Below are 27,197 nucleotides of genomic sequence, written 5' to 3'. Positions count from 1 at the left end.
AGGTCATGATTGACAGCTGTGTATGCCAATCAGTGTGCTCGTGATCAATGGTGCTGACGGGTGTTTGGGCAGGAACTCAATACTAGTGAAGATTGCTACTGCACAGACTCTGGCTCCAACTGACATCACCAGCAAAAGATGGCAGCAGCCGTATCCAAGATATTTTGGCTTCATTTTTGTACAGTGAGAGAAAGTGGAAATGCATCGTCCATCTTTACATCCAGTCTATGGCATGTGATGTGTTAAGACTGACTTGAAAAAAATCTAAACCTATCCATTAACCTTTTGGGGTTCAATATAGAGATAGTTTTGCCAGCTGGAATGTAACATTTTTGATTCTCACAAAACTTCACTGCATCTAGTCAGATAGAGGCTGACCCCCAATCCAAGCTTGTGATTTAACAAATGTTTTATAGCAGAAACTCAATACAAGAAGAAATTCCGAGCCTTGTTATCAGCTGTAGCAGTGGTAAGCAAGTTAACTTTGTGCATCCACCTTTGAGAATGTGCCACAGTCCAGTGGAGCAGAAGTGGAATTCCACGTCTGCAATTACTGAACAACAGGGTGCAAAAGAAGTTTTTGAGCTGGAGAGGAGGAACGAGTCAGAGGGAGTGGGAGAAAAGTCAGGCGAGGGTGTAAAGTTAGGAAACAACTAATAAAACACTGACTCATAACCAAAGCCATTTTTATGTCTCTGTTTACTTTATTCTAAAAGAAACAGACAGGGGTATACTGTAAATGAGATGATACACAACACTGAGGAGGTAAATATTAGAGAAAGGAATGGCATGGTAAATAAATGCAAGCATCAAAAGGGCATTTGAACACTCAGCAAACTGGCATTCCTTAGTACAGGAGACAACAAACAGTACAGTGCATCCTTCAGAGTCAGTAATACAGTGACTCTGTCATTCACACAAATCATATTGGCACTTAACAAAAGGAAATGAATGTGCTTGGTATATCCTCAATCCAGGCTACTTGGAAGCAGGCACACAGCTTATTCCAAACAGTGACATAAGGCACTATGCTGAAGATTTATCGTCTGTATGTCTTTGTTGTCTCATAACTGGTACTGTAGAGTAGCTTCACATTCATTTTCAGAAATCCAACAATAGAAAAAGGCACACAGAACTGCTGGCAGAGGAACTTTGGACACACATCCCTCAGATAAGATGGGAGACTATAAAGAATCCATGAAGTCAAAAACATACATGTGCACAAACATGTGTTACAAGGCACTGTAGTTAAACATTATATATGTAGTAAAAAAAATAAGAAAAAAGAATAGAGTAGGTGGTATATACACCCGGGCATTTTAACATGTTATAGAAAACATACCCTGAATCACTGTCTCTCCCAAAGTCAACAAAACAGACAAGACAAGCATATCATCTTTCTCAATCACCCTATTTCAGAAAATCTACTACACATTTCTCCAACAAAGACTCATGTTAGACTTATGTTGTTGCAATATGCTTGAAATGTTGCTGTTCATAAATTCTTTCTTTAAAGATGTCTGTTTGTCTGTTTTGAATTCCTCAGTGAGAGGGTTTTGTCTGTTGACAGAATCTAAACCATGGTAAGGCCAGAAGACTCTCCCAAACTACAAGTACTGCTCCCTTTTCTCTGGTGGGGTACTTTTAACATTTGGTCTGCAATTCAAAAGGGAAAGAAAGACATGTTTCAGTCAAAGTACAGTCACAGTGCACAAAATAAACCCAAAAGACACATTTACAAAAACACCCAGAGGTCATAGGATATAAGTGAAATCATAAATCAGCGCAACAGAACCACAAAGGGTTTCAACTCATTGTTAACTTTCAGCCAATGATGAGACAGAGAAGGGTGTTGGAGGTGTAGTAGAGGGATGAGGGGCTGAAATGGAGAAGGCCACCTCAGTTCTTAAATAGAAGATCTGAACACATATCCTTTAAGAGTCCATATTTACAGAGAAGGCTCAGAAGGTAGGGAAATGGGAGAAGACAACGCATCTTGGTCCCCATTAGAACTGATAATGTGCAGTTGTAGTGCTGAGGACAGGGGAATATTTTACTACATGAGGTCCAAATTTGGGGTCTAATAGATAACAGGAAAAAGAGGGGAAAGACAGTGGTTGGACAGTCGGGCAGTCCTCGATAAAAAGGCGGGGGCTGATCAGTCAGGGAAACTAGTTTCACTCAACAACTCTGCCCTGAATTAGAGGAGAGAAGAAGACAGTCAGAGAAGAACAGGATTAGAAGACAGGAGGGGAAATAAGAGACACATCAAGAGCTCTCAGATTCTCACAAAAGCTATGAAGTGTTAGAAAGAAAGCAGGATGTTTGATGATTATAAAGATGTTAGTAAAACGATGGAAAGTCAGTGAGAAGGAGCATGGGAGGTGATGTCAGATTCATGTTTACTGGACAAATACAAGAGTGGCATTAATCTTTTTATCTAACTTACGGCAAAAAAGGAATAACTTCCCAATATGTCAAATTATTACTTTAAATGTATGTTTTCTGTTCTTTGGACAGCTTTACATGTAGTTTTGATCAGACTTCTTGTTGAGCAATCACTATTCAAAGCACAGCTGCTAATGACAAGAGTAGTGACCCTTATGCCCCCCTTTATTTAAAGGGCACAAGGAATTTTCTTTAGACCTACAACCCCCCTAGTCTGACAATAACAGAACACTCAACAAATAAGTGTCTACCAAGAAGAGAGGCCATACGACTGGGAAATGGAGGGACTGGGAGCGATTCTAAGAAAAGTGAATGGCTTTATTATCTGGAACAGCTCTTTTGGAAACACAAATGAAGGCAATGTGATGTGAGAGCATCAAGCGGGAGTTCAAGAGCCAATTATGGCCCACTGTTGAGTTTTACAGCCTATAATGTGGTGCGCAATTTTTTAAAATGCTGCAGGATTGTAATTCATCCTCGTGGGGAAGTCAGTGATACTTCTACTGCAGTAAAGTTAAATATGACATGGTTTATATTTACAGCTCTGTTTAAAGCATCATGTTAGCTTATAGTCTATTGACAAGTAATGATACTGTGCTGGTGTTTTATATCTTATAATCCTTAGTGAGATTACACCTGTGTGAGAAGTACATGAATTAGCTTAGATCATAGACATTGGTGTAGTTATACAAGAGATTATGATATGAAGGAGCGTATGATCTGGAATGATGGTGTTAGTAAATGGAGTATGGTGATGTGTGATGAGAACCTACACTTTTTCTTAGTGCAAAATAGTGAAATGATAATTAACAGCATTCATACTCAGTCAAACTCAGCAGATACCTTTTACTAACAATTCACCTCCACTCCTGCAGTTCACACTGTGTCTTCATGCACAGCCCTCATCAAGTGATTGTTGTGAAAAACAGAACTAGATCTTTTTATGTGAGGAAGTTCCTCAGCTGTTACAAAATGGCTGCCTGAGGCCTTGATTACACAGGACAGTGAACACACCTGCTTCTTTATTGTAATTTGGGTTCGTTTAATTACACATCAGCTGTCTTCATCAGGCTGTAGCTACTGAGATCATGTCCAATGTATTTTCTTAGTTGCTTGGTTTGGTTTGGTTTGGTTTAATTTGGGCCATTAGCACAATGAGACAGGGTTTTGCATTTCCATAACAACAGGGCTACCCACTTGAAGGTGTGTCTTAAACTGATGACAGCTTGTCTTGAGTGGTGACGTTTAAAAGCAGCAGGCTGATCTATAGCTGAAGTCCCGTTATTTTTGCTGCATGTGTTTTTTCATCGCACAGCATGGCAGGTACAAAGAAGTTTACCTGTTGGAGGTGGGCTGTTTGCAGAGGTGCAGTAAGAGCCTTTTGTCTGCAGTTCTGATTCTAACATCTCGCTGTGACTGTTTTTGCTTTTACTCTTCCTCCCTGCAGTATTATTAGACTATGTTTACATGCACAGTAAAGTGGAGCTACGGTTAAAGCTTGACTAGGCCATTTAATTGGAACACTGTCCGTGTCCCAGTATACAAGCACAGGAAAGTAATCAATTTATTGACCAAAGTATGTCCGACTCTGCTACGATAGGTGGCTCCTTTCAGCTTGTTAGTATTGGACCCTTTTCAATTGACATATTACGTCACAGACCAAACAATCGACAAACAAGTTACCTATGGTTAGCAAGCGGCAAACCACGGTGGACAATTTTCAGCTCTGTACATTTTGTCTGTCCAAAAATGCACAGCTCTGGATGTAGATTTCGTCATGTTGTTACTGGCTTCTTCTTCTGTTACACATGCAGAGCGCCTATGCCAGTGTGGGTCCGATTGACTGTATACATGCAGGAGTAATTTGACTCCCAAACACATTATCTGAGTGTGTTAGTCTGTCTTTGAAAAACTTGATTTAGTCAGACTAACACTATAAATCAATTTTCTCTAATGTCATGTAAACGCACTCAGTGTTATTTGGTCCACCTGTGGTCTAAATTTTGTCATAAAGCCTGATCAAAGCTGCAGATGGTGGGACAATTTTGAGAGTGTGGATGGTGTCGATGAGTCTAGGGCATTGCTCTGTGGCTGTGGCTCAAAGGTAGAGGGGGTGGTCCGACAATCGGAAGATCAGTGGTTCGATCCCCAGCTCCTCCAGTCTGCATGTCGAAGTATCCTTGAGCAAGATACTGAACCCCAAACTGCATCGGTGTGTGTGTATTTAAAAACTGAGTACCAGGTGGCACCTCATATGGTAACCTTGGTCACCAGTGTATGAATGTGTGTATGAATGGGTGAATGTGACTCATAGGCCTCTAGTTTCGCAGACTGGACAAGGCCAACTGGGCCAACTGGCCAACTGGGTGTGGCCAGGCAGATTTTGCAAGTTTGGCACACCGTGTGCCCTGGTGCAGCTACTCCTCTTTCCCACCTCCATCCCTCCTACCTGCGCAAGTCGGAAAGAGGGAGAAGAGAATGCGTGGAGTGGGTTTTACACATCCGATTCACATCACACCAATCAAATGAGCCCCTCTCCTCGCCCTTAAATGCACCGTGCAAAGGCGTAATGAGAGTTAACTCAATTCGCCATGGCAGAAGAGAGCAGCAGAGTCAGACGGCCAAACTTCTCCCAGGAGTAAAGCCAAACTTCCACTTACAATGGCTGCGCTTCGCCTGCGCTGATGGTAGACCTGGTTTCAGCTGGCGAGCTTTTAGTGCACCTTCGGCGAAGCCTTTTGGCACGAAACTGTCACTGTTTCAAGCTGGATCTGTCGACACCGCCCCCTGCTGTGCCGCCACACCCATCTCAGCGCACCTCAGTTTGCCAAACTATCAAACTAAGCGTGCCTCGGGTTGCACTGCTCGAAACTAGTTCTGCGCAGGGTTCGCCACCCTGCGCCACGCCGGGAAACTAGAGGCCAAAGTGTAAAAAGCATTTTGAGTGGTCGGATGAATAGAAAGGCACTATACAGTACAAAATGCAGGTCCATTTACCATTACTTGTATCTTTGAGCAAGCTCCTTCATCCATATATCAAAGGTGAATTATTGGTGAAGAGATCTCTAGTAGGTGTTTTGAAAAAGGTAGGTTGTACACTTTATTACTTTGCAATTAGGGGAGGCTGGGCAAGACAGCTAATGCCAGCAGGTTTTTGGAGTCGTTGCTGCTTTCTAGTGTGTACAATAATGTAATGTAAAATGAAATTCCTGTAGACAGATTTATTTCTTTTTGAACCAAAGGGGGGAAATATCAGTTTTTGTATACATGTCGACAGGGCCTTAGACCTCTGTATGTCTAAACTTCTAGCTGGGCCTGGTCTCCATTTTTTGCTTTAGAATGGGCTCCTCAAACTTTTCATCAAGCACATTTAGACAGTTCATTTTATCTTGCTCACTTTCTTGTACATCATTCTTCTTTTTTTGCTTCATGCAAGGTACAGTACTGTTAAGTGGATAGTTGCACCACAGTAGGCTAGAACTAACTCTGAGAGCTCCTCTGCCTAGTCCCTCTCTTGCGCTCTGTAACCTGCAGCTGTTCCTAAAGTTTGAGCAGAAGAAATCAGTGTCCTCTGTGATCAAAGTCTAACTGACCCATTCTCTTGGGTGACATTGTACAAGTAATCCTCTGTTTCTGCTGCAAGAGCACAGGAAGTTGCTCTGTAACTTCCAAGTTTTTGCACAGTGATTTAGGACTCTCCCCTTTCACAACAAAACTGCACCAGTGGAGTATGAAGACACAAAGCAATATTAAGGTAAAACACAGATGCAGCACCAACCAGGAAGCATAGGACATGCTGATAAAAGTTCAGCAAGTTTTGCAGTACTAGTATTTTTAGCTCCATGTCCGTTCTCTCTGGGTATCTGCTGTGATACACCTTACATTTTGCCCTTCGGTGTTTTGATTTGTTTCCTTTTCTATTGTACTTTAAAGTGGATGACTCAGAGTAAGTGGTAATGATTTTTGGGGTCAGACTGACCAGCTGCACTCATTTCAAATAGATAAAATAATGGCGCTAATGGATTTTATACACTCAGGGTGTTTTTTGTTTTTTTTGTTTTTGTGCACGTGTGATTAATTCACACCTGACTATTTTTTTCAAATTGTTGTTTATGTTATGAGAACTCTGATAAAGGGAAATATCACATGACGAAACAGTGACAGAATTTAAAAAAACAAATCAGAAAAAGGTCAATTTTTCTGAGCTTTTGCACCACCAATAAACGCATCAATCAATCATGTTGCGCCTGTACCTTTCAGAATTATATAACAACAAAGATGGAAGCTCTGTAGTCTGAACCAAGATGGCAAACTCATACCAGCGAACACCAGATCCACTCCCTCTGTTCTTACCTTTCACAGTAAAAGCCCTTGACATATACAATGCAACTGTTAACCAGAGGGAACTCAAATCCATTCAGTATTTGGCATAAAGGAAACAAGATAAAATGAATAGTTTTGTTGAAAAATATATGCACGCGAGTATTTTGCATTTTCCTGTTATTTGTCATGGCCCTGGTGTGTAAAGGTCTTACGGCACATGGGAGGTTTCCATTCACAACTGCAAGCACTATGTCATTATATAAGTAAGCTGGATGATTGACATGAAATATGTAAGTTGTCTGCTCACAATTAATTTATTAAAGTTGGCAGTCTTTTTAGCCACCAAGATACATGCAACTGGTGGATAATGTGTTGTGTGAAATATCGTGTGAGTACCTGTGTCTGCACGTGTATGCCAGTGTTTAAATACTACATCACTGTGATAATTGCATGTATGTACACATGATAGTCTTGTTTTGTTTTAGCAGATATAATTTGAGGATAAAGGGGGGTTCTGCCAAGTGTGTCCGATGCTCTCTGTTTGAGTGGTTGCTGGAAGGGGGTGGGGTTTACACGTACTCCCTTGCTGTGGAAGGCTGTGATTGGCGATAATATTGCTGCCCTCGCATATCTTCTTTAGAGCAGGAGCAGCACAGCAAGGAGCCCCCCAGGACCGTCAGACTGGCTGCCGCCCAGCCCACAAACAGGGCTGAGCCGAACTCATACCTGTGGAAGAAAGACAGAGAAAAAGATTGTTGAGAGGACAAGGTTGTGAGTCTCAGAGATTTGACTGTTTCCACTGCCATCAAGATGTTCTTATCATTAGCTCTAACTCATTAGAAATCAAAAACAAGACTTGGAAATATCAAAGAATATTAAACACAGTAGCCTGTATGGAAGATATTATACTTTTACTTAAAAACCTGATGTTTGTGAGAGTGTGACACTGCCTGTCTCGAGATCTTTCCCCTGCCACCTCTGTATTTCCACATTTTTAATAGGCCCACCTCTGAGGGACGGCAAAGCAGACACCCAGGAAGTGTGCTGAGCTTTGCAGCTGAATTTCGCAGTGACCAAACTTTGGAATTACAAAATCTAAGTCTGTCACATAATGCCATGGGCCCCAAAATGATTTTTTCCCATAGACATACATTGTGAAAGAGATGTCCGAAAATCAGTGGGTTTTTTTTTTTGTTTTTTTGTTTGGTTTTTTTTGAGATTTAAAAAATGACTCGATTTACAATCAGGATTTGATTCATTTGGTCTGACAATATTTGGAAAGTGTGTGCCATATGACTGAATTGTTTAATTCCCTTTCAAGTTAGTGGTAAATATCATTGTTTTCCAATGATGTGGAAGCAGGACATTTCATACATGGAAGTTGAATGTGCTTCATGCACCACAGAGCAACTTTTATAACAAAAGGGTTCCTGCCTCCAATGCTGTATCCACTTCTCTTTATACATATATCATATGGGTCAAAGGCACCTCCAAAATAAGATAGGCCTAACCTTTTATGTCGTAGTCTTCATCTTCATCTCACTACATGTTAAAATGGAAAGTAGCTTACACTGGCATGGATAAAAATAATTTTATTTTATGGTAGGAAACACATTCAGGAGTAAAATTAAAAAAAATAAATACATTAAAAAAAAAAAAAGGATACTGTTTTGCTGTTTTAGATAGCTACTACCAAAACAATGATATGCTCTGAACAAAAATAGGCCTTGATACAACTGTGTGTTGTAAGTAAAGCTAGCCATATTTATGTTAGCAGCTAAAGCAAGCATTGTTTACCAAGCATAACCTTAATTGTCAACTGTTAGCCACTGATGTAAGACATTTCTATCAACAGTAAGTAGGAACTCTTAGCAGCTACAGCTGGACAGTTATCAACCTTAATGTTAGCTGCTAAAACTAGTCATAAGTCAAAATCAATAAGTGTCACAAGTAGAAAGTGCTAGCAACTGAAGCTAGCCATATTTATAAGTCACAATTAGAAAGCGTTAGCAGCTAAAGCTAACTATGTTCATAACTCAAAGTTAAAAAGTGTTAGCAGTGGGGCATCGGTGGCTTAGTGGATAGAGCAGGCGCACCATGTACAAGGCTGCTGCCACAGTGGCTGGTGTTCAACTCCAGCCTGTGGCCCTTTGCTGCATGTCATTCCCTCTCGCTCTCTCTCCCCCCTTCACACTTAGCTGTCCTATAGTTATAAGCATGTTTAAAAGTTACAGTGAGAAAGTGTTGGCAGCTAAAGCTAGCCATGTTTATAAGTCACAATTATAAAGTGTTATCAGCTAAAGCTAGCCATGTTTATAAGTCACAGTTGAAAAGCATGAACAGCTAGAGGTAGCTATATTTATAAGACAAAAAGAACATGTTGGCAGCTAAAACTAGCCGTGTTTATTACCAACACTTCAACAACAGGAAACACTTTACAGTTTTGCTCTCAGTTTGTTGCTCCTGCCTCTAAAAAGATCCTGGTCCTCATGTATTACTTTCCAATAGTTCTTTAACTCTCAAGATGAATTCCGCAGCACTGAACATCTATGACGTTTGAACTCAAGTCTTAGGGCCCTATTTAGATGGTCTAAAGCGGACGGCGGACAGCGCATAATCCATGTCGCAAGTGTCATTGCTATTTAGATGCCGGCGCAGTTGTCATTTTCACGCCCTGCGCCCTCTTTGTCTAACTAGCAAATGAATGTATGCTTCTCTGGGTGTGTTGGTCCAAAAATGAGGAGTGGTCAGGCGCAGTCATGGCGTGTTGCTAGTTAGATGACGTAAAAAGCAAATGCGCCGGTGACCAACAAAAACCTGGTCTAAAGTCAACGGTGCAATATTTCGCTGTTAAACAAGTTAGTAATATGCGTCTCTAGGCGGGTGCACAACGCGCATGCACTCTGCTCAGACACACACGGAGCAGCCACACATATGCAAAAGATAACAAATAAAAATATGATTACAATGTGAAAGGTTATTATTGTGCACATTTAAATATTTATCAGAAACACGTCTTAATGGTCAGTCATTAATCAGAACGATCTAATCGCAGTAATAATGATCATCATAATCCGGGAGGTCCAACCTCACAGTGTCCGAATATATGGAACTGCGAGCAGACCTCCACGGGCTGATGATGTATAGCCTGTAAAATGAACTTGTCTTTCCCAAATGAATTGTGATCATTTTGGCATGTAAATCACAAAATTAAAGATGTGAAAACGTTTCATAAACTTTATTTTGACATAAACACAACAATAACCAGCTTCTGTGAACTAAAAACGTAAACTTAGAGCCACATAGGCTACAAATGTAGCTATATTTAAAAAGAAAGTTTTTATAACGTAAAACTGAAGATCATCTTGTCAGGAGGAGGAGGAGGATGCACAGCGGCCGCACAGCCCGCCGCACAGCCGGGGGCACCCGGGGGAAGCTCCGCAGCCCGCGCAGCCAAACCAGACAGACCCTGGTGCAGCCACGGGACCAGCCCTTTCTGCACCTTCAGGCGGGGGGGGGTTCAGGATGCTGGAGAGGGAGATGGGCTCTCTAACCTCCGGGTTAAAATAAAATTGAATAACTTACAATTTGTTGACAGCGTTTCTCCCGTGCGCGTGCGCTCTCTCTTTCTCTCTTGCAGTCTCACTCTGTTTCTTTTCTTTTGACTTTTCTAAGATGACAGATGCTGAATATATACTCCCTATCTGATGCTGTGGCTGTTTGTGGTTGGCTGAGAGGGATGTGAACCTATTAGATTGCAGCGGTGCCAATCCCCTTTGATCTGACATCAGATGTGATGGGACAGTAGATATAGAGATACATTTATCGTCTCCTCAGCTGTAAAGCGCTCACTCTTTCCAGTTGGTAGGTCCGCCATCTAACTAGCTCTCCGCTGTGCGCTCCAATTGCGCCTCTCTTAAAGGGAATGAGAGGTGACACTCTTATTGGCTTATGGAATGATACGCCCAAAACACACCCATGACTAATTCACAGAGTAAGTCCAACCCTTTTAGACTCTCCGCCATGGCGCACAGTCTGAAAACGCGCTGTCTAACTAGCAAGTGACTGGGACACGCCCATGCGCCGCACGCTGTCCGCCGTCCACTTTAGACCATCTAAATAGGGCCCTTAAACTGCTGTAACAACACAGCATTGATTTAGGCTAGATGCATTTGGCCCACTGTTTGTCACTAGTATCAATATTAGGGCAAGGGATGGAAATTAATTTAAATGTAAAACAGCTGTTACATATCCAGCTTCAGAGTGGTTGTACAATATGAGCTACAGCAAAAGTTGTGAAATATGTCAATGAACAAGATAAAAAGAGAGTGGGTCAGCAAGCCATAGACAGGAATAACACATCAGACAATACAATTTCAACAGATCACTATTAGGCTACTTTGGAGGCAGACAACATCTTCAGTTTCTCTTTTCTACCCCTGCAAAATCAATCTCTTCTCATTAACAATTCAAACAAACATCAAACACTTTGTTGTCTCATTATATGGAAAATGACTCAAATGAAGCAGAACTTTTAAAATTTTGTATACCTCATACCTTTGGTTATTCAGATGCAGTAGAAAGACAACTTTAATGAAGAGGGTTTTGTTCAAAGGCTCAATCACTCTTGGATTTGTCACAAGGCAAGGTAAACACAATAATGTGTTTACATAGCAGTACCCAGTATTCCATTTTCCACACAATTCCACACAAATAAATAGAGGTTAACCAATTAGATTGTGTCGTGTTGACCCTGTGACAAAACCTCCAATGGATAATTTGATGGTTGGATTATGGAATGAAACCGGCAACGTTTGCCCAGTGCCTCGAAACAGTTCCATACAAAATAGCCTGTATACAAAAAAATCCCTTTTGTCAGCCAGTTTAAATCATTTTGACAGTAAGCATTTCAATGGCACATATACATGCTGAATAAAATGTGTCTCATTTGCCATCAGTTAGCCTATTAACAAGGCTCCCATGCTTGACATAGAAAATTCCCTTTTCCCTCATTTCTCAGACCATTTTAGGGGCCACAGCATTCTGATTTAAAGAAAGGGATAGTATGCATATATAATCTCCTGTCTGAGTCAAATTGTTGAGCTATAGAGTTTGTCAGCAGTTCTTTTTTTATACCTGGCATTGGGCGGTGTATTTGGGTTGAAGAACTGATAGGACACCTGAGTGGCATACCAGGACACAGACACCAGCGTACATAGACCTGTGGAGGGAGAAAAGATTAATAAGGGTGCATTAGTCCTCTGAATCAGTAAAGCCTGCAAGCATTCACTGCAGTTAAAACAACACACAGATGAATTGGGGAATCCTTATTCAGTTAATTTTGTCCCCTGGGCTTGTGGTTTATGTCTGAGGTCAGTAACTAATGCCTCTAAAATGACCACTTCCTGTTTACGGCAGGGACTCTAATTACAGTGAAGACCCCCAGTGAGAGATTTAGGCTAGAAAAATACCAGACTACTCTTGCTAAATGCAGTCATTGCAGGAGATAGCCTACTGCAGTTTATTATTGTTTGAAAGAGCATATACAGAACACAACAGAAATCCCACCTGCAAGCAGGAAGAGAACTCCTCCAGTCACGGCGATGCGAGTTTTGGTAGCTGGGTTATTATCGCCCACCTTGGTGCACTTCATGCCCACCACGCTGACGATGATGGCGATAAAACCCAGCAGTACTGACACTACCATAAGGGCCCGACATGTCTGGATGTGGACTAGATTAAGAAAAGGAAAGGAGACAGGGATTGCAGAGGGGACCACAGAATGGTGAAGAGATACAATAGAAGATATATATGGAAGAAAGGTAGGAGAGAAATAAAAGAGGAGGAGGAAAGAAAGTGGTGAGGAGATAGGAAAACAAATAGATTCTTTTAGTTCATCACTTGGAATAAAACACACATTTCTGGACATTGAAGTGATGATTATAATGGAATGAAGCTACACACGCCATGAAGGGCTGAGGGGAGACCACATGCATTTCTGACAGAAAGCTCATTAGGAAGATTTCACCACTGCCCTTTTTTCCAGCAGGGTATTTCTATTTTTTTCTTTTCCAGAGGTGAGTTTCTCAGCCAAGCTCTGGGACCTTAAATGATCCTGTAAATCTTCTCCAGTGTGGTTTTGCCTTCTCAAAAATCTAATGTGCTGCCCACATAGGCCTCAACACACATAACTTAGTGGGAGGAACATATTTGCACATATTTACACACACACACACTCACTCACTCACACACACAGACACACAGTCACACACACACACACACACACACACACACACACAAATATATATGTAGAAATACACAATATCTGCACGCACACACAATTACTGTAGGTGGAATAACCACAGATGAAACACACAACTCTCCCTCTCACACAGAGCAGCTGTAGGAGGGCCTGCTTTACATGTTTCACACAGTGGGATTAGTGTGGCTTTGTCACAAAGCAAGATTGTTTTCACGGGGTTGTCGCCAGAGCGATCAGACATTGCTGCCTCAAACACAGCCGCTCACAAACATGTTAACGCAAAGCAATGCTAAGCACTTAATGATACTGTCAAAGTACTGATGTAGTGTGTCTTGTTTACATCAAGCGAGGGGACTGTTGAAATCCCAGTAGCAGCGGAAAACATGCAAAGTCCTACATCTTGATTCTGATGAACAAAGCTGACTAATGTGGTTTTTAATGTAAACTTAACAGGGCCTTTCATACAGGTTTATCAGCCATGGCTCAGGCATTAGCTTCAAATAACAAGGACTTGAAGTGTTAGTGTTTATACATCACAGAAGAGACGCAAGAATGAAATTACACCAAAGCCACAAGCACAACATCACTGAACAGGTGAAGGTCAAGACAGGTCCCCTCACTAGATTTATTCCAGGGGTGTTTTTTTTGTTTGTTTGTTTTTTTTCAAACTATCTTTTTCAAAGTCAGGAATGGACTTTTAAATTCAATTAGATTGAATGGGATTGATAAAATAGAACAGAAAAGGGTGACAATAGTTTTGCTTTTGTCTCGAGCTTTCAGTTACATTTCACTGTCCTAAAAACTATCAAACTTAAAAACTAAGCTATCAAGAGAACCTTCAGTGACATTTTTTTGTAAAATCTACTGTTCCCTGGTCAAGAATTGACTGGTCTGCTTCACTAGAATAGAAAAGAACAGAATAGATTACCAAAAAACAAACAAACAGTGCGCTTCCAAATGTGTCTTCTTTTTTTCTGGAGCTTTCAAATGCATCTCATTATCTTCAAAGCTAGCGTAAAAACCTAGTAAGTAGACCTCAAGTAAAACATTTTATTTCAGAAAACTCTTTCCATGGTCAAGAATGAACTTGTGTATTCTACTAAAATAGATTGACCTAAACAAACAAATAAAAAAACATAAATTAAGTGACAAATGTTACTTATTTTCTGGAGCTTTCAAAGCTCCAGAAAAAAAAACCATTAAGTGGACCTTGAGTTAAGATTTTTATTTCAGACAACCGTTTCCAGAATAGTAGAATAGTTTGACCAAAAAAAAAAAAAAAAAATTAACTCATGGCCCATCTACTAACTTCTTCCACTCTCTTAAGTTCTAGAAAAAATCTTATCAAACTATTATTTCCAATATCAGGAATATAATTAGATTAGAAGAGAGCAGAATAAATGGTTTAGCTTTTTCCAGAGCTTTCACTCACACGTCATGGTCTTAAAGGCTTCAGACCATGAGCAATCATACCAATAGTTAGGATTCTTTTGTCAAATTATTGTTTCCGCTGTCAAGAATAAATGTCATGCTGAACTAGAATATAGCAGAATGTGACTTTATGTGTTAGAAAAAAGAAAATGACTTCAAAAAGAGCTGCAGAGCAACAGCCTGAGCAGGAACCTGAAGTCATCATTTGTCATTGTGACAGAAATACACACACCATCATTCATGGTGCTCTGAAGGGACTCATGATGGGATAGAACAATCTTTGAAGTCTGATTTATGGCTCCAGAGCTCCTTTTGATGGACTCTCTGAATAGTCTTCAACAGAGAGAGGTTTGATTTGCTTTGCTTTCATCTACTCTGAGCATTCCTCTTTTTTGTGAGTGTGAGCAGGGGTTCAGGTCAATGCTCTGACCAGTTTCACTTAATAACAAACCAGAAAGGGTGTTTGGGGGCTTTTGGGGTAAATTAAAGGCTAAAAGGGGGCAGGAAGATCCGGGTAGTCTGGCTCACTCCCTAGGGCCTCTCTCTCCAGTGCCAAGGTTGGCAGTGCCAGCCACTAGCTTTCAATGAGTATGTGTGCTTATTGGTGTGTGTGCGTGTGTGTGAGTATGGGCACTGTAAGGTCCCATTGTGAGGTCACTTGTGACTCTGTCATACGTAATATCTGTTTGCCCACTCACTACACAACTCTTAAACTGAACTCATATTTGACACCGTCACCCCTTACCTCGAATTCATGGCACTTGCTCACAAATTTAATGTTCTTAATTGTATTACCACACTTAGTGGCTTAGTGACACTTAGGGCTCTAGTTTCGCAGACCGGGCGCAGCGCACCTGCGCTTTGCCAACTGGGTGTGGCCAGGCGGATTTTGTCAGTTTGGCACACCGTGCGCCTTGGCGCAGCTACTCCTCTTTCCATCTGTCCCTCCTACCGGCGCAAGTTGGAAAGAGGGAGGAGAGAAGGCGTGGAGTGGGTTTTACACACATCACACCAATCAGATGAGCCCCTCTCCTCGCCCTTAAATGCGCCGCGCGAAGGTGTAATGAGAGTTTACTCAATTTGCCATGGCAGAAGAGAGCAGCAGTGTCAGACGGCCAAACTTCTCCCAGGAGGAAACTGATGTTTTGGTCCGGGAGGTCCAACCTCGCAGTGTCCGAATATACGGAACTGCGAGCAGACCTCCACGGGCTGATGATGCAAGGGTAGCCTGGGAGGAGGTCACCACAATTGTAAATCAATGTTGCGTTTCTCTCGTGCGTGCGCGCGCGCTCTCTCTTTCTCTCTCGCAGTCTCACTCTGTTTCTTTTCTCTTGACTTTTCTAAGATGACAGATGCTGAATATATACTCCCTATCTGATGCTGTGGCTGTTTGTGGTTGGCTGAGAGGGCTGTGAACTTATTATTTTGCAGCTGTGTTGATCAAATCAGGTGCCAATTCCCTTTGATCTGACATCAGATGTGATGGGACAGTCGATATAGAGATACATTTATGTGCTGATTGCAGATAGTTGCATTGAATAGTGTTTTTTGTGGCTATTTATTGCATCGTTAATGTGCCTGATATTCTGGAAACCTGCCTGTGAGGTTTTGGTGACGTGTGCGCACTGTCTGCCGGTCAGCCAAACTTCGGCTTACACTGGCTGCGCTCCCCCTGCGCTGACAGTAGACCTGGTTTCAGATGGCGAGCTTTTAGCGCACCTTCGGCGAAGCCTTTTGGCACGAAACTGTCACTGCACCAAGCTGGATCTGTCGACACTGCCCCCTGCTGCGCCGCCACACCCATCTCAGCGCACCTCGGTCTGCCGAACTACCAAACTGAGCTCGCCTCAGGTTGCGCTGCTCGAAACTAGCTCTGCGCGGGGTTCGCCACCCTGCACCATCTGCGCTGCGCCGGGAAACTAGAGCCCTTAGTTTTCTTAGGATAATTGAGATGCCAGCCTGCACCAGTTTTCCAACTGGTTGAGACTAAATTATTAAATCTATCAAAAGAGACAAACAGAAAAGACACTGTTAGTGTTCATGACGTGGGCACACACATCTTATTCCCTTATTATTCTGGATGGGAAGACATTAACTTCATAGAATATGTTTGCGATGTGGAACTATTATTCACAGTCATTACTGAACCTGAACACTAACCAATGACAAATACCATTCTAGTTTCAAAGAATAAGGTTTTTAACAAATCCCATGAAAAGACTAAAACCCACACTGAATGTGTCTATTTACAAATACTGTGTATGTCACAGTCTAATATATCCTCTTCCTCAGTGCCATAAAGCTCCACTGTGTCTAAAAACTATGAACCCCTTGAACTCTGCCATAGAAACAGTCCACCAGTACATATGTTAGTATTTTTGCTCATTGTGATATCATTTCATTATTTCAAGTCAATAAACCATAATAATTGATAAACATATTGAAACTGACCCTTCACAAAGCCTCACCACTGGAGGCAGGCTGGCCAATCATAGCAAGGAACCAAGATCCGACAACATCACGGCTGTGCTCCATTTCCTTTTTCACAGGAAATGTACCATTTGCACAGTCTTTTTCAAAATAAATGCACTACGTCAGTACAACACCACAAATTAACATTTTATTTCAACAACAAACGCATATAATTACATTTTGCATGTACGTGTATGGCTTTAGGCAACAAAAGCACGTGGTTGGATTTAGGAAAAAGAGCAGGGTTTGCCTTTACAATCATAGGGGACGCAAACACAGACCTCTCGGGTGAAAGTCAGTGGTTGTTGGACCCATCCAACAATTCTCCAGCCAGCCCCCTTAACTTAGATTGTTGTCCTGTTGCATTCCCCCTGACACCACCAGGCACTGTAACAGAATTATGGCGACCAGCTGCATCATGCCGACATGAGAGGACAGCTTCTTTCGTTGATGTCAGGTTGCATTATAGGCTGGTTTTGTTGATTTCAAGCTAAACGTCGTGCCTTGGGCATGTTGTGTATTAATGACACTCGTTACCTGGAGAGGTTGGAAAGAGATATGATTCTTCCTCCCTTTACCGAAACCAAAATCAGACCCTGAAAAGTGTGGGGTTGGCTAGCCTACTGAATGTGTGAACATGTTGCTTTTGATTTTTAATGATTATAACAGTGAATTAAGTCCTACCCTGTTCTGCAGGAACCAGTAAAGGGAAACTTTGCTGACGTTCAACCAGCTGTGTGTCATCACAGTGTGTGCAAATGAGCAGTGCTTGGCTTCCCCCAGAGCTCCCTGCATGTCCAGTGATGAAGGTCTTGGCTCTGGTGGCGGCACAGGGAGAAGCCAATCATTGTGCATGAGCACATGTGGTGATGACACACAGCTGGTTGAATATTTTGAATATTCTCTCATAAAGTCTCCCTTTATATTCATTGTCTTCTGTCTCAATCAGCAGTGATGTGTTGGTTCACTTTTACAATGTGATTTGTAGCCTATAGTTAGGCTTTTGCTTCTAATTATCTTTATCTTTTTAACCTGTTATCACTGTTTGACATCCTGGATATATTCTCCAAACACATACTGTAGACCCATCTGTCTGCTTCTCTCTGAAATCACCTTTTTTTTTTTTTTTTTTTTTTTTCAAAAAATTGATATTTCTTCAGGGAGTGCAGTTAATTACCATTTGACGGACCATCACAAAGGGGTGGGGCTTAGCAAAGGGTCAGTTATGTCATAAATGTAATAAATACAAAAATGTATTTATTGACTTTGAAAAATAAACAAACATATTGATCCAACAGATTTTTAAAAATAAAAGTTATCTGAACCATGTACATTTTGCAGTTTTTTAGAGATGCTTGTTTTTATGAGCAGAGTGCAAAGCTGCTTTGCTTCATCTGCAGTAGAAATATTTCCCCAGGTCCTACACTGGTATTTTTAGGTATTTCATATCCCTAAAGTCTGTACAACCTGAAAGCTAAAAGGTTATGTAAGTCAATAAACCATAATAATTGATAAAGTACTGAAATTGTGTAATAATTAAAAAAGAAAAAAGTACAACAGACATTCCTATCGACCTGTTTCTCACCACATGTTTTCACCATCTTTTGAATTGCTTGTAGCATAACATAAGGAGAACATCGCAACTGGACAACAAAATGACACAAAAGACAGAAGTCTTAGCTTTCTGCTGGGGAAAAAAAGACAGTGATGCAAGCCAGACTAACACTTTGTTGGTTTTCATCTTTTTATAGGACTTGTGGACCATTATAAACATAAAATAACATGGATATTATCCTTTAATAAGTGACAATTAATGGGTATGTGTGCATGTGTGGATTGGTGTTAAATTATATTGACAATTTAAAAAGTGCAGTGTCCTCATTGTCTGAATCGCAAGCTGCATTCAGCAAGCAGAATTACACTTTTAGATGAATGTACATTACAGAAGCAGGGACAAAGAAACATGTCTGTCAAAACAAATTGAATATGAGGTTACTGTGAAACGTGACAGAACAGGTTTGCAGAAGCAGGTTATTGTGTCTTTAAAGGTAGGGTCTGGAGGATTTTCCAGTTGCTGTTTGTAAACACACATTCAAATTTGGCCCCTCCTATCAGGCTCAAATCTCCAGGGTGTAGGGAGCCCGGAGGTACGGAAGAAGGCTTCACAGAAGAGGTTCAGACAAGGCTCGCGCTGGTGCATGCTCGGACATGCTCGGACACGCTCGGGCACGGCACCTGCGCTCTCTCATTGGCTGGGGAAATCTCCGCCCAGTAGCGGTCTGAGCTCACAAACACATCAAAATACAGTTAAAGGGCAAGAGCTCTGCAAACAGAGTCATCACCACACATGAGTAGAAGCCCATAGGTGATGATTAAGCAGGATTTCATTTGTATATGTCTATATTTAGTTTTGTTTGAAAATCCTCCAGATCCTACCTTTAATATCACATTCAGATAATTGTGGCTTTACAGAGCTGTCCTTTCAGCACCACCATCTGCACTCCTCTGACAATAAAAACCATCTTTCTCAACTGTGTACTGTATCCTGATCATCATCTCCTTTTTGAGCAGATCCAACAGTTTCCACTACGACTGCTTGGCTGCATCAGTAGAGCGCAGCACAGTCTGGTGGACAATTATACCCTCCATCACATGCTGCTCCTGCTGTGCATGTAGCCAGGGAGGAGAGTTCCTTCACAGCTCAAATCAGTGTTACTGATGATCAAACCAACAGCAGCCATGTGTTTATTCAAAGTTCAGACCTGCAGTGCCTTCTCTGACCCCAGTCACATGATTGGGTGCTGATCTGCTCCATTTCATTTTCTGTCTGGGGAATCACCTGGATAAACCTGTGATTGATCAAGAATGCTGGTCACGACGTTTCACCACTGTGTTCATTCAGAGATACATACACAGATCAGCCAAAACCTTGAAACCGCTGACAGGTGAAGTGAATGATTTTGATTACTTTGTTCCAATACATTGTTCTGCTGGGAAACCTTTGGTTCTGACATTCATGTGGATACCACCTGACATGTTCCACCCACTCAAACACCATTGCAGACCAAGTACCCCCCTCAAGGCAATAGTACTACCCAATGTAGCTGTAACTGTTTAGAAATGGCCTGTGGATTGTGACAAAAAAAACTCAAGATGGGGTGTCGGTAGCGTAGTGGATAGTGCTGGCGCCCCATGTACAGACGTGATGTCTCACTGCAGCGGTCGCAGGTTCAATTCCAGCTTGCAACCCTGTGCTGCATGTCATCCCCCCACTCTCTCTCTCTCCCCATTCCACACTGTCCTGTCAATTAAAGGCAAAAAGCCCAAAAAATATAATTTAAATTTTAAAAAATAATTCAAGGTGTCAACCAGGCTTCTAAATTTCCCAGGTCCCAATCTGCTCAAGGATTCTTGTGATGTGCTGACACCCTAGATGACCCTAGACTTGGCTCTGACCTGTCGAGGTATGGACACAGGATCTCTGGAAGTGTCCTACAGTGTCTGACACCAGTGTGTTGGTGGCAGATCCATTTAGTCCAATGGGTTGTGAGGTGGGTTAATGGCACGTGCCAAAGATGCTCATTCAGATTGGGATCAGGGGAATTTGGAGGCTGCGCTGACACTTTGAGGTCTTTGTCACATTCCTTGGGCCATCCTGAGCGATGTTTGCAGTGTGGCATGGTGCATTATCCTGCTGGGGGGTCACTGCCATCGGGGAGTACTGTTGCCATGAGGGGGAGGTACTTGGTCTGCAATGGTGTTTGAGTGGGTGGAACATGTCCAAAGGTTTCCCAGCAGAACAATGGATTGGAACAAAATAATCAAAGTTTTTCACTTCACCTGTCAGTGGTTTTAATGTTTTGGCTGATCGGTGTATATGTAATGGGGTGAGGGAGAAAATCGATACAGCATAGTATCACAATATTTTGCGTGGCGATATTGTTTCAATCCACTGATGCCAAGTATCCATCTTATATTACACTAAGTTTTGCAAATACACATTTTAATACAACTTTTGGTACAAGAAATCAATTGCTTTGTCAGTCCACTAGATGGTGCTGAGTTTTTTTTCCTGGTGAGGTCAGCAGAGGTTAGAGCTTAGTTTCTCTGCCCAAGCCCGAGCCCGGCCCGACCCGGCCTGCGGGCCCAAGCCGGGTCGGGCCGGGAGCCCCCCTCCCTCTGACGGGCCCAGGCCGGCCCGGTCAGATATGACGTTTTTTTTTTTTTTTTTAAAGCTATGATTTGATAATGTTATAGGCTATGTATTGTAGTGACCCTGCAGTAAATGTTCTGTTATAATTTCGATGTTCTGTGAGTTAATGGCATGTTTGGGATTGAATGAGGTGCAGGGTGCGAGTGTGACGGGGATGAGGAGGGCTGTGTGAGTGCGCGTGCTGGTGTGTATATGAAGGAGCTGGAGAAGAGAGCAGGAGTGCACAGATGGAGTTACAGCTAAGTTGTTGTTTGTTGGTTGTTTTGGCGTGGTTACGGCCAACAGTAACCTGTACTGTTCAGTAGCCTAATAAACGGTGGTTTAATTGCCGAATAACTGCGTCATCCTTTCCACACGTCCTGGCGGACGCTACAGTAGGCTATTATAAAAAATAAAATTAAACCACACTTTGTATGACACATTAAGTTACAACAAACTTAGTTACAATGTTGCAACATTGTGCGGGCACAGCCCTTCACCACCTGGATCCTAAAATAAACACCTGTTTTATTACATAATCATACTTCTGTGTTGCGCCATTCATTAAGATCCTATATTTCTGTCATTCAAATAACAAGAATTGTGGTTTAATACTCTTAATTATAACAGCCAACTTATTGAAAATGTCGGGTTTAAATTGGGCTTGGGCCGTTAATTAGGCCCACAGTTAATTGGACGGGCTGGGCCGTCCCGGACATAACGTGCACGGGCTCGGGCCAGGTCGGGCTGGATTTTTTGGGCCCGATCTAAGCTCTAGCAGAGGTCTCAGTCAGCAGCATTTAGCAGGAAGCTGATTTAAACAAAGATGGAGACACCAGAGAAAGAAATCAGAAATGCACCGTTGCCGTTTAAATCAAATTTATGGACTTATATTTGATTTTTTAACATGAATCGAAAGGAGGACGTGGATATGGCATGTAACTTGCAAGCAGTGTCATATGAGAATAAAATACTCTGGAAATACTACGAACATGAGGGCTCACCTCACACTCCACCATCCAGAGATAGCGTTAGCTGCTGACGGCCTAGCTAACGCTAAATACGCTCCACCGAAAAATCAACCAACACTGGACACACTTAGCTTGACAAAACTACCATCCAACTCTGAGAGAGCTAAGAAAATAACAGAGTCTATCACCTACTTCATGTGCAAAGATCTGTGTCCATACAGCGTTGTTGAAAACAAAGGCTTTTGTTACATTCTAAAAACACTGGAACCCAGGTATGTGACTCCGTCTTGACATTTTTTCACCGACACAGCCGTATCCAAGCTTTACAGAGAAGTGATGCATAAAGTTGAAGAATCTTTAAGTACAGCAGGAAGGGTGGCATTAAATTGTGACGCCTGGACTTGGATTCATTCAGTAGATTCATATATGACTATAATGGCACATTATCTCACAGAGGACTGGCGACTGCTGTCTCATGTTTTCCAAATTTGAGCAGTACACAAAAGTCTCACTAAAGCAAACACTGCAGACCTCCTGCAAAATGCAGCACAAGAATGAGGGATTGTGGTTTTAAAGACAACACTTCTCACATGAGTGTTTTCATTCAGTTAGCAGGATACCTGCATGTGAAGTGTTTCACTCACACACTTAATCTGGCCTCACAGAGGGCATTAAATCTGGCAACAGTTCAGTTGGTCAAATCAAATTATATCAAATCAAATCAGGCTTTAATTGTCATCTCACCAAACAAACAGCAGTAATGCAGGTAAAACATAACAATGTTTGATGTATGCAGCATTTCTGACAGGTTTTATGATGGTGTTGGTCAGTCTGTCTGCTTTGCATCACTTTTTGCTGCCATAAAAATGATTGAAGTCAGATCACCAGAAAACTTTATCTTATGAGGTAAAACTGATGTTGCAAAGTTTTCCTTTGGGGAAATAATTTGCAGTTGGAAAAAAAAGGTAATAAATCACAATGTATCCCAGTATATTTTATCACAATATTCAGCATATTGCAGTATCACAATAATATCGTATCCTGACCTAAGTATTGTGATAACATCGTATTGTCGGTCCTCTGGTGATTCCCACCCCTAATATTTAATCCTTTTAAAGAGTTTCTTCAGTGTTTGTCTTCAGTTGAAATCTGCACTCACTGGGTATGCGAATGTACAAATGGAACAATGTATGCATGTGGGGAAGACAGAGCGCATTCTGGGAATATCTCTAGTGTTTGGCTCAACACTGCCCTTTTCTTCTCCTAACAGCCCCTATTCATCCACAAGGACAATACGCTGTTCTTATTGCTGCAATGAACCAAAGGAGATGGGAGATCAGCTCAGGCATCCGTCACACAGAACGCCACACAAATTGTTTTGATATAATGACTCACCAAGACATCAAAATGTTTGCAAAGGGCCTCATTTGTTGTTTTAAGGCAAGTGTGCCACAGCAGTCATGGTAAGCACATCAGTTTAAAACCACAGAGAAAAACAGTGTTCATTGTTCCATAAAAAAAAAAAAGATTTCTGACCAAACCCACCCCCTGCAGTCTGTCATTAGAATCTCAAATAGGATAATTTAAGCAGACAGTAGATGGATGGATTCCTATAATCTGTGAGCCATTAATTATGAGTCACTGGGTCCTACTTACAGATTGGAAATGGCAGGAGGCTCATGTTCTAAGCTAATTTATGTCTGAACCCCACATTCCTGACCCCCTCCCACTCCTCCCCCATTACATCTCATGATGTTATGGATTTTTAATTAAACATCATTAAAGATTTGAATAGATGCATTTAAAGTGAGATTTACAACTTCTGAATTTAATGTGTCCCAGATAGCGAGGGCTCGGGAACTTGTTTTCCTCAAGATTTTGCAGCTGATTACTGCGTGTGACCAAATGAATGGGCCAGCTACAATAACTGTTGTGATTTGTAATACAACATGGTGGATATTTGTTCAGACTAACAGAAGGCAATGGTTTATACCGGATTTTTCTTTTGATGAAAAGTCACACAGAAGTGCCCTATCAAAAAGGTGATTCTTAGATAAAATTAAAAGCAGCCGAAAAAGAAGCAAAGCAAGAATACAGTGTGAAGTGTAAAGTGTGATGAAAAGAACAAGAGGAACCTTTCTTGGTTCAAGCAGATTATGCTTTTCATCTGACAAATAATGCAGTGAATATTACTTAATCAGCTACACAGTGCCCCATCATCAACACACTAAGAATACTGCATATTTTGTTAGTTATATCATGTTTCAAATTTTCTAATAATCACAGACTCACAGTATGCCTACATGAGTGTATAATTACTCTAGAAGAAGTTTTACCAAACAGTTTGAAAGACAGGGGGATCAGCAACCAGTGGGAGCACAAGCCACTACAAGTCAAATTCAAACATGGTACTCACTGTCCAGCGAGAGCATGGAGTCAAAGATCTTGCACTGCACCTGTCCCGTACTCTGCGAGGCGCAGCTCATCCACAGCCCCTCATACAGCCCCACAGCTGTGATGATGGCATCGCCAGCATACGATGACTGCTTCCACTGGGGCAGGGCGGTGGTGGAAATTATGCCGATCCAGCCACCCAAAGCCAGGAAATAACCCAACAACTGAAGACCTGAGTTGGCCATCCTTATCTAGCTCTGTCAACTCTACTTCTGTCTGATCTCACTCCCTGTTTTACTTGCAACAGCTTTTGTTGAGACTCTGGTGTGTCGTCCTTTCTTTGAGCAGTCCTTGTAGACACACCACAAGCAATCCTGTTACTTGTTTCACTTTTCTCTACCTGGTCCCTCTGAGCATCTCTTTCTGCCTCTCTGCTTTAACTGTCATCTGTAGAACTCCCCTCTTTCCACTTCTCAAACTCTTTCTTTCTTTCTTGAGCTCTCCAGGTTTTTCCCGTCAGCTGGGACAATGAGTTGATGTCTCCCCTGAGGACTGTCCTGTCTTATTCCTTGAGTTCTCTAGGGCTCAGTCAAAAGTGGAAGAAAGCCTTTCTGGTGGTCAGTGTTTCAGTTCATCAAGCATTGTCGCTGGGCTGCCTCATTCTCTGCATGGCTTCTCCCAGTTTTCTCTCTCTCCGCTGCTTGCTTACTTTCCCCCCGCTACAATCTTTCCATCTGCTCCAGGCTCAAGTGGCTCAATGAGGGGTAGCAGAAAAAAGGGAAAAAAAAAAATGTGAACACAAAAAGTCCTTAACAGGCTGACCATGGAGGGATAGGGTAAAGGGCTAGCCTGTGATTGGACTCCTCTGTATTGTAGGAACGCCTACTGGGAGGGGAGAGGGATGGGCTGGCTGGGAAAAACTGCACTGTTTCAAACCAAGAGGGAAAGAAAAAGCAAAAGATGTACAGTAGCTTAGGAGGGAAAGGGCATAGGTGTAGTCATAATCAGAATCAGAATCTTTATTGTCATTGTACAAGTACAACGAAATTGTATGCATTCCCGTTCAGTGCAAAACAAAAGCAAACTATCTTAACGAAGCATAAATTAAATCCTATGTACAAGGTTCATTACTGAAATAAGTCAAGCATTTCTTGCAAAATTTTCTAGTCCAGTTGACTCAGTATCTTTATCATTCAGTCAAACCTTTTTACAAACCTCAGCATGCCGTTTCACCAGGTTTTGGGTGCATTGATCCTTTAAAGGTTTGCCGCCCCCGCTGGAGGTGTGGAGGAGATGGTGGTAAAGTGCAACAAACACACGTAAATCAGCATCTAAACAATGCCTGGCTGAAAAGGACGTGTCACATCCAGACAGGCTCTCTGGAAATTATAGGCCGCTGAGGCAAGCCTCCCCCATAACCATGGCAACCACGACAAATGAAGAGAGAAAAAAAAGATGCATGGTCTGAGCCCAGGGGGCCAGGAGGAAAGGAAGCAGGGAAGGCGGCACTGTTTCCACTTGATAAAAATGGTTTTCAGCTTACAAAAGTAGACAGGAGGTCTGCGTTGTCACGACGCCTAGTTACATTTTTGGGGAGGTGCACTTCAGGCTATGGCGTAGGGTACGCCGTAGGCTCTAAGTCAATGCAGAGCCTACACCATTACCAACCGTTTTTATAAGAAGTATTGGTACGGCAAGATACCATAAACATGTTTATTCAAAATTTGACTTTTTTTAGTTCAAACTAAAACTTAACTCTCAGTAGAGAGTCTCTCTGAAAAAAAGTGAATTGTCACTGGTACTGGGGGACATGTCAAAATTCAGACTAAGTCCATCACCTTATCTGACTTTAGCTTAAGCTCCCTGTGGTGTCAGTCCGCACTCCCACACTGTCACCAATGTGATAAAGCCCTTCACTAGTCTCTGCTTTTATCTCTTTGATTTGACCCTCCCCAAACAGGAAACCAGCAAATGTTGTTAGCAAAGTCCCATACACACACAATTAAGACATCAGGGGCCTATCAGATTAGCCACTGCTGTCAGGGTTACCATGAGACACATGTGGACATGTAAACAGTATTGAAGAGAATTTTGTAACACAGCAGGCAGGTTCTGGATTAGTTTATTTGAAGGAGCAGGAAGGGATTATACAGTGTAGCAGCTTCACTTTGATGTCACATGAAGGAAATTTGTATGCAATCATACATCTGGACACCACTATACATCACTGGGATGTGAACTTGTACATTAGTTAGCAGTATCCCCAGAGACCTTGTAGTGCTCTCCAGAAAACTTTAATTACAGTATGTCAAGCCTTTCCTGTTAATGTTGTTTACCTGGAGAAGGTGGTGTCTGAATGAATACTAACTCAGCACAGAAATTAAAAATGCATGTCTGTGCCTCTGGGAGAGTTCCTCCGGTCAGCTCAAGTGCCCCTGAAGGGACTGTGGGCTCTGCTCATTACAGAGTTGAAGAGGGTGTCATTTCCCCAAATTACACAGCAACATCAAGTGCTGTGACACACAGAAAAACAACACTAAGAATGTGGAGGAGAGTTGAATGTTTGCCAAGGTTATTGTTGTTGACTGATGTCCTAATTGCTCTGATTAAGTCATTTAGGATACTTAAATCTTCAGACTACTTTAAGAGGTTGGTGAGAGCCCTTTCCATGAATGTTCCAAAGTCTTGTACATCTAATGACACA

The 27,197-nt window shown here is 41.9% G+C and overlaps 1 protein-coding gene across 2 annotated transcripts; it reads right to left on the bottom strand.

Annotated features, from left to right (window-relative positions):
• Nucleotides 1-684: 684 nt before the first annotated feature.
• cldn19 (claudin 19) lies at nucleotides 685-25,304 on the bottom strand. Of its 2 annotated transcripts, none has more exons than XM_033633223.2 (5): nucleotides 24,516-25,304; nucleotides 12,340-12,504; nucleotides 11,908-11,992; nucleotides 7,351-7,497; nucleotides 685-1,656 (listed from the first exon to the last, which is right to left on the bottom strand). In XM_033633223.2, exons 1-5 carry the CDS (start codon nucleotides 24,736-24,738, stop codon nucleotides 1,608-1,610), a joined length of 669 nt encoding a protein of 222 aa, XP_033489114.1. In that variant the 5' UTR covers nucleotides 24,739-25,304; the 3' UTR covers nucleotides 685-1,607. The 2 variants fall into 2 exon arrangements, with proteins under 2 accessions (XP_033489114.1, XP_033489115.1); XM_033633224.2 differs by having other exon boundaries at nucleotides 685-2,195; nucleotides 24,516-25,284.
• Between the last annotated feature and the right edge of the window lie 1,893 nt (nucleotides 25,305-27,197).

Source organism: Epinephelus lanceolatus, chromosome 1 (genome assembly GCF_041903045.1).
Source record: "Epinephelus lanceolatus isolate andai-2023 chromosome 1, ASM4190304v1, whole genome shotgun sequence".
NCBI classification, from domain to species: Eukaryota; Metazoa; Chordata; class Actinopteri; order Perciformes; family Serranidae; genus Epinephelus; species Epinephelus lanceolatus.
The sequence above is the reverse complement of the archived record's forward strand: the minus strand, read 5'-3'. Positions and strand labels throughout refer to the sequence as shown.